The 7,551-nt window shown below is 44.2% G+C and overlaps 2 protein-coding genes across 6 annotated transcripts in view; one reads left to right on the forward strand and one right to left on the reverse strand.

The window, feature by feature from the left end:
• The window catches only part of SLC5A6 (solute carrier family 5 member 6), a 12,656-nt gene extending 9,018 nt beyond the window's left edge, over nt 1–3,638 (reverse strand). Inside the window, exons 1-3 of one of the 4 annotated variants that reach the window (XM_023511857.1) lie at nt 3,302–3,368; nt 3,047–3,114; nt 696–743 (exon numbers count right to left, since the gene is read on the reverse strand). The gene's annotated coding sequence lies outside the window, so the exon portion shown is untranslated. Of the gene's footprint in view, nt 1–695; nt 744–3,046; nt 3,115–3,301; nt 3,369–3,484; nt 3,525–3,591 lie in introns of those variants that run through there. The other 3 variants (XM_012803786.2, XM_023511856.1, XM_012803787.1) reach the window with 3 other exon arrangements.
• A 45-nt stretch (nt 3,639–3,683) lies between these two features.
• On the forward strand, nt 3,684–7,502 carry ATRAID (all-trans retinoic acid induced differentiation factor). Of its 2 annotated transcripts, none has more exons than XM_023511858.1 (7): nt 3,684–3,883; nt 4,638–4,759; nt 6,044–6,115; nt 6,326–6,397; nt 6,492–6,613; nt 6,887–6,984; nt 7,201–7,502. In XM_023511858.1, the coding sequence occupies exons 1-7, from the start codon at nt 3,764–3,766 to the stop codon at nt 7,303–7,305; spliced, it is 711 nt and encodes a 236-aa protein (XP_023367626.1). In that variant the 5' UTR covers nt 3,684–3,763; the 3' UTR covers nt 7,306–7,502. The 2 variants fall into 2 exon arrangements, with proteins under 2 accessions (XP_023367626.1, XP_012659226.1); XM_012803772.2 differs by lacking the exon at nt 3,684–3,883 and adding an exon at nt 3,892–4,019.
• Nucleotides 7,503–7,551: the final 49 nt, after the last annotated feature.

The raw sequence follows: 7,551 nt of genomic DNA on the forward strand, positions 1-7,551 counted from the left end.
TGCTGTGAGCTGTGATGCCACAGCACTCTACCGAGGGTGACAGAGGGGGACTCTGTCTCAAAAAAAAAAAAAAAAGTGCTCCCATCCTGCTAGGGGGTTAGACACCTACCTGGAGAAGCAATCCCTGTTCAGAGGCAGACTTGCCTGGATATGGGCAGAAGCTGAGGATCTGGCTCTATTAAGTCAGGGAGGTGAGATTAGGAATTGGGGCGGGGTAAAGCTCAGCAGTCATTTGTTCTGGCCCCTTAGGGTAACCAATCGCTATGATCCAAATGGCCCTATCGCCCATGGCCCCCACCCCTAACTCAGCCCTAAAGACTCCAGAATGGGAAGCAGGCAGCTCACATTCAACAGCATTCCTAAATGGATTAGGCTTTGAGCCTAAGTCACTCTTGGCACTCTGTGCTGGAGGGAGTGGGAAAAGAGGAATTGAAAAAAGACCAAAAAGTTGATTTTCCAACTCCTACATAAGAAATAACAATCCTCTAAGAATACATCTGCAATCATCAGAGGAACAAGGGTGGGATCATACTATTTCAAATCTTAAAGAAATCTCTGGAAATCACTACGATAAGCACCATTTCACAGACAAGCACATTAAGGCCCAGATGGTTACAGTGACTTTCCCAAAAGCACAGAGACAACTACTGTCATAGGCTAGATTAGAACTGAGGTCTAGTGATTCAACTGCTCACCATGCATATCATACTGTCTTCAGAAGCAATCTTCTGGGGTACTTATTACTGTGGGGAAAAACATACCAGAGAATGCCACGAATACAGATAACCTATAACATGATAACAATTAACATTTGTTGAATACCTACTGTATGACCCAGCAGAGTGTTAGGTGCTTTGTAAACACTAGTAATAATAAATAATAGGCTGAGTCTATTATATGCCTGTAATGCTAACACTCTGGGAGGCTGAGGCAGGTGGATTACTTGAGCTTATGAGTTCCAGACCAGCCTGAACAAGAGTAAGACCCCATCACTACTAAAAATACAAAAACTATCTGGGCATTGTGGCAGGCCCCTGTAGTACCAGCTACTCAGAGGTAAAAGGATTGCTTGAACCCAAAAACACTAAGGTTGCTGTGAGCTATCCAGGGTGAGACAGTAAGACTCTGTCTCAAAAAAAAAAAAAAAAAGTAATAATAAAGTAGTGATAACTATCTGGTTAAAACATTAATACTCTCTAGCTCTTACAAGAATACTGAGAAGTTAAATAACTTGCTTAAAGTTATACGGCATGATACAAAAAAAAGGGACAAACAGTACTGTCCAGTGATAGGTGATTTACCGGGGCCCTGTTCTCACAATTCCCAAAACTAAGGCAGCAGCAGAGTGTTAAATGTAGTCAGTCATTCACAGGATACAGTTTACATTTCAACTAATTAAGAGACAGATTAATGTAAACTGAGTTTTCAGTTCTTGCCAACTAGGAGAAAGATCGGACTGTCTTCTGGCTCTCCCACATTGTGCTCTTGAGACACCACCTAGTTGGCAAGATATGGTCTCATGAAGACTAAACCTGACCTCTGAATCTTGTGGAGCCAGTGAAGAAAAGAAATCAGAGCTGGCAACTCCTGGATCACATGTTCCACAGAGCCACAAATGCTAAAGCCTAGAACAAGGTTCTCAACAGGCCATTTTATTTTAACTTAAAGATGCCCTGGGTCTTTGAATATTGCAACACCCCTGAGTTTGCTCACTTGCCTTGGTAAGTTTTTATTGCTATGATAGAGATAATGGGGACTGTTAGAGAGTGAAAGAAGAAAAGATGTTTGCAAATAACATGCAGCTCTAACAGAACACAGATGTAATGGGACCCTCTACTAACAGGAATTTCTGATAGAATTCTATTTGCATGAGAACCCTTCTGGATGGCTGAAGAGAGAGCCAGACAAGACAAGAAAAACCTGGCTAGGTGCAGTGGCTCATACCTGTAATCCTAGCACTCTGGGAGGCCGAGGATAGATTGCTCAAGCTCTAAAGTTCAAGACCAATCTAAGCATGAGCAAGACCCCATCTCTACTAAAAATAGAAAAACAAACAAATAACAACAACAAAAAAACAGGTGTTGTGGTGCATGTCTGTAGTCCCAGCCACCTGGGAGGCTGAGACAAGAGCATTACTTGAGCCCAGGAATTTGAGGTTGCTGTGAGCTATGATAACATGGTACTCTACCCAGGGTGACAGAGACTCTATCTTTAAAAAAAAAAAAAAAAAAAGACAAGAGGGCAGCGCCTGTGGCTCAGTGAGTAGGGCACCAGCCCCATATACCAAGGGTGGTAGGTTCAAACCCACCCCTGGCCAAACTGCAACAAAAAGATAGCTGGGCACTGTGGCAGACACCTATAGTCCCAGCTACTCAGGAGGCTGAGGCAGGAGAATCACCTAAGCCCAGGAGTTGGAGGTTGCTGTGAGCTGTGACACCACAGCACTCTACCGAGGGCAATAAAATGAGACTCTGTCTCAAAAAAAAGAAAAAAAAAAAGACAAGAAAAACCTGACCTCATCCCACACAATTCTTAGAACAGAGCAGCGACTCAAACCTTATCGACTAGCATCTCTTTGAGAGTGGAAGCCAAAAGGAAGAGTTGAGATGTTTCACTAAAACTGTAACACATTAGGGCTCAAACAGCAGGTTGTGGGACCCCTTTTTAAAAACCTAACTAACTTTGGTCACATGCTGCACTGAATTGCTTTGATTCCTATCCCAGACAGATTCCCCCAAAATCTATACTTGTGCCTTCCTCAGGGTCTGAAAGGTTCTGGGGGCCCTTATTAAAATGCTAATAGGTACTAACACCTTAGAAAATCTGTCTGCCAGCTGAATGTAAATTTTTTCAGAAAATTTCAGGCAGATACTAGGGGGTATGTAGAAGGGAAAAGCCTGTGTTGGCTACTCAAGCCCAGCGCTGGTCAGCGTTAACTGTCTGGTCCTGACCAAAGCCAACACTTTGCCCCTCACCGGAGCGGGGCTCCCCCAGCGCCTTTCAGTCAGAGCTTGGGCCACTCTGGGACAGTGCTGCCCTCTCTTACCTCCGTGGTTCAGTCAGGGCTAAGAAGGTCCCTTCGTTCTTCCCGAAACCAGCATCATCCCCTTTTTTCTAGGAAGGCAAAGATGAGGAGTTAGGAAAGCATGTATCCCGCCCCTACTTCCTCGCCAGGCTCTGGGACGCTGCACGGTGTCAGGACAGAATGAAGGAGACTTCATGAACGATACATTCCAGATTCGTGTCCTCCCGCTGGGGCTTGCGGTTTGCCCTTCGCCCTCTGCTCCTCCATCGTCCTTACCCCTCCTTCCTTCCCGGTTTCCCTCTTCCTTCCACAAGAGCGGGGACCATCACCGTGACACTCTCACTTCAGGTCGTCCCAGTACCCACGTGGGGGCCAGCTCGCTCCGCCCTTCCCCACTTCTTTGTCCCCACCCCAACAAAGCTTTCCCTCCCCGCACGTGGCCACAACCTCCCAGCCCACCTGCCAGGTCTCCACGCGTTCGAAGCCGTGGAGCCTGACCGCAGTGCTCTGGCAGAGTGACAGCGGGGCCCGCCCCCTGCCCGCCCCACGCACACCGCCATGTTTACTGAGGGCAGACGGAGTCTCCCGAGCCTCTGCGTAGACGCGATCTCGGAGTCAGCGCGCGGGGAACGCAAGGCTAAAGGAGCCTGAAGTCGCGAGCGGTGACGAGGAAGGCCTTCACTAAAGGAGGGTATGGAGAGGGAATAGGCCAGTGTCTCCGAACTAGGGCTGGGACTCATGGAGATGAACACGGACCCCCCACGGCCAGCAACTACTCACAGCCACCCCCGGACAACTAGACCCGGACGCCTAGGCCACGCCCCCTCGCGCACCAGTGGGCGGAGCCGCGCACGCCAGGTTTGCTTGCCTCCAAGAAGGATGTAGGGAACGGAAAATGGCTCCTCGCTGGCCGGGCACTCTTAAGAGTCTGATTCTCTGGGTTGGGGCCCTACTCCTCGCTCTGGGCGTGGAAAAGGCTCTGGCGCTACCCGAGGTACACAAGCAAGTTTGATGTCAGGCTGAAACAGGGTTACTAGCCAGTGGTGTGTGTTGCTTGCCCGCGGCTCTTCCCTCCCCACAGCTGACTTCGTCCCTGGAACCACCTTACCACAACCGGGTCCTGTTTTCCTGAGCACTCAACCATGCCCCCGCCCTGTCAATGTTAAAAGACCTGTGAAACTTCGACTCCTTGTTGTTTAACCTTTTAATAAGTTCTTTCTACAGACGAGTCTTCTGGCTCTTCCAAGCTCTCGACTCACGAATACCGTACATATCGTGCGGTGGTAGAACTATTCTTCCTGTGATGCTTGATGCGTTCTTTTTGTACCTGAGTTCTTTTACACCCAGCTAAACAGGTTGTCAGAATAAATCTCTGGAGAGAGCATAATAAATATGCTCGAGTAGTGAACTGTATGTCTCTGGTGAGCTCTAGGAAAAGAAATGGCATTTCCTAGTCTAGCCTGGTATAAGGGTAGCGCATGAACCATTTCTCCACCCTGTGTGAGAGGAAATTTCTGGAGAGGTGTGCTAAGCGATTAATTCTTGATCCTTGCTCATTCTTTTCTTGGCTTTTCTTTCTGGAATTCTAATAAGGTTTCTTTCTTTTCTGCAGATATGCACGCAATGTCCAGGGAGTGTGCAAAATTTGTCAAAAGTGGCCCTTAATTGTATGCAGACACCAGAGCTAACGCTGCATGCCCGCTGCTGCCTGAATCAGAAGGGCACCATTTTGGGGTGAGGGAGAAGATGATGTCTTTGTATACTCGATACAGGCCATTCCTTGGCTTTGCTGCTTTTCTCCCGTTATAATTTTTTGAGATTAAACCTATTATGGTTTTAGCTCCAGCCATTATGCAGGTGTCTACCAAAATTATATCTCTTTTAGTGTCCTTTGGGCTCTTCATGCCCCAGGTATTGTGGGTAGTTCTAGCTTCCCAGTGAGTACATTCTAACACCAAACGTAAAATTCCATTTTCTTTCCCTAGCCTCCCTAAATACTTATCTGTATTAAACTTCTTGAAAACTGTTTTTCTGTTATCATTCTTTTGCTTTAATACTATATTTGATAACTATTGCCCTCAGGATAAATTTGTCTTTGTTCAGGCCTTTCTCCATACCTGAAATTGCTGTCTTCCTCTCCAAAATTAGGACATATCTATCCTTTAATTACAGTATCATTTGTGTGTGCTCCCTACAACTAAATCCCAGGGTAATATCAGGTTTTTTTAAGCTTCCTCTAACCTTTAGAGTCTATGCCAAATTTATTTATATACTGCTCTTTGATTTCTTTCATATTATAATTTAATGTTTACATTGTTTTTATTTTTGGTGATGGTGTTGTTTTCATACTGCATTGTAAAGTACTTGAAAGCTAAGATAATGACTTATATTCTTCGATTTTTCGCAGTGTAGGCACTCAGTAAATATTTGTAGAATAAAGGAATGAACCACAATAGATGTTAGATATTGGAGAAAAAAATAATGTGACATGATTTTAATGTCTAGACGTTTATAACCAGTAGGAAATACACTTGGAAAAAAACTTCCATTTATGGGACTTGAATTTTTTTTTTTCATTTAAAAGCCTTCTGTGGATCTGAAAATCATACTATAATGAGATTCCTTTATGTAGACAAGAACCACAAATTTCCTCAAACATATGCACAGATGCATAGGTATACTGACAGAACAGTGTTGGCCAAAAGAATTTTCTGCAATGACGGAAACATTCCATATTTGTGCTGATCAGTACAATAGCCACAATATGGTTATTCCATTAACATCTGAAATATGACTAGTACAAATGAGACACTGAATTTTTAGGTTAAATTAATTTAAATTCAAGTAACTAGTGGTAACTACTAAATGGTGCAATATTAAGATATCTACTATAGTTTGTAGCTCTGAGCACCACTGTATTCAATTACTATTAGCTGAAAGGGGGGTAGTCAAATACGGATCTTGCCTTGGATGAAGAAAAAGAGATACATAGTTATGTTGGTTACTTTGTATCCTCAGGCTGGATCTCCAGAACTGTTCTCTGAAGGATCCTGGTCCAAACTTTTCTCAGGCACATACTGCTGTCATCATGTAAGTGGTTAGGTACCTTCCTGCCCCAAAGCAAATATGGCAGAAGGTTAATAGAAAAATCTTTAGAGATAAACTCCTAAAACGATGGATAAATATTAATGCCTAAATTTAGACAACTCAGGATAAGGATTGGATTACCAGTCCAGGAAGATGTGTGAATATAAAACAGGGTGATTCCCAGAACAGATTCTAATAGTGTGTGCTTTGCAGAGACCTGCAAGCAAATCCCCTCAAAGGTGACTTGAACAACATCTTCCATGGTTTTACTCAGCTCCAGACTCTGTGAGTAAGGGCATGGGAAGAGAATCAGAAGTGGGCAGTGCTGTTCGCTTAGCAACTTTGGGCTATATTTTATAACTACCTGTGTTGTCTTCAGGGTACTGCCACAAGATGCCAATTGTCCTGGAGGTATTAATGCCTGGAATACTGTTATCTCTTACATAGATAACAAAATCTGCCAAGGGCAAAAGAACCTCTGCAATAGCACTTCGGACCCAGGTATGCTGTCTCACCTCCAACCTTCCAGAAAATGCCCTTCCTCCCTTGCATTCTCCACTTTAGATTAGAAAGACAAAGTTGCTTAAGAGTTCTAAGCACTTGGAAAGAAAAGATCTTAAAATATTTGTTGTTATTGTTAATGTTCTTATTATCCGGAATCTTCTTTCTTCTACCTTTGACCTAGAAATGATTGAAAGAATCTAAGTGGAAATAGATAATTGAGAAACATACCTAATGAGATACAGTGATAGTCTATTTCTCTATGGCTTTCAGAAATGTGTCCTGAGAATGGATCTTGTGCACCCAATGGTCCAGGTCTTCTGCAGTGCGTTTGTGCTGATGGCTTTCACGGATACAAGTGTGTGCGTCAGGTGAGGAATTAGGCCTTCTAATTAAGAATGAGAGGAATACATACCTCTGTAAGAGGAGAGCCACATAAGACCAGAAGCTGATAGAAATACCTAGAGGATGAAAGCTACAGGAGAATTGCCCTGGTGTAGGGATAGGTACATTAGGAAAGAACTAAATGTTAGGAAGTAGCCCTCTGTGTAACGCCATCTGGGATGTTTTTGATCTGTTGTTCACAGGGCTCCTTCCCACTGCTTATGTTCTCCGGGATTCTGGGATCTACTACACTGTCCATCTCCATTCTGCTTTGGGTGACCCAACGACGAAAAGCCAAGACTTCATGAACCAAATAGATCTTCCTAAGAGCATCCTGATCTTAGCCCTTCCAGGGAAATTGCTTCCGAGATAGGCATCATTGGCCAGTGGATCCTCCTCAAGTTTGAGGCCATTAGACGAAGATGGAAAATTGTACCACCCTGGAGTGGACCAGTACCAGTTCCCATTTGTGCTGTTGCCTATAATAAAGTGTTTTTATTATTTATTTATTTATTTATTTATTTAGGGAAAGGCACCCCGCCTTAGTGTATTTC

This window comes from Otolemur garnettii, unplaced genomic scaffold (genome assembly GCF_000181295.1).
Source record: "Otolemur garnettii isolate 467f Iridium unplaced genomic scaffold, OtoGar3 scaffold00022, whole genome shotgun sequence".
Taxonomy (NCBI): Eukaryota; Metazoa; Chordata; class Mammalia; order Primates; family Galagidae; genus Otolemur; species Otolemur garnettii.

Coding starts and splice junctions, on each gene's coding strand:
- ATRAID (XM_023511858.1), top strand. CDS start 3,764: ATGGAGATGAACACGGACCCCCCACGGCCAGCAACTACTCACAGCCAC. Junction 3,884..4,637: donor GGCGGAGCCGCGCACGCCAG/GTTTGCTTGCCT, acceptor TCTTTTCTGCAG/ATATGCACGCAATGTCCAGG. Junction 6,614..6,886: donor CAATAGCACTTCGGACCCAG/GTATGCTGTCTC, acceptor TATGGCTTTCAG/AAATGTGTCCTGAGAATGGA.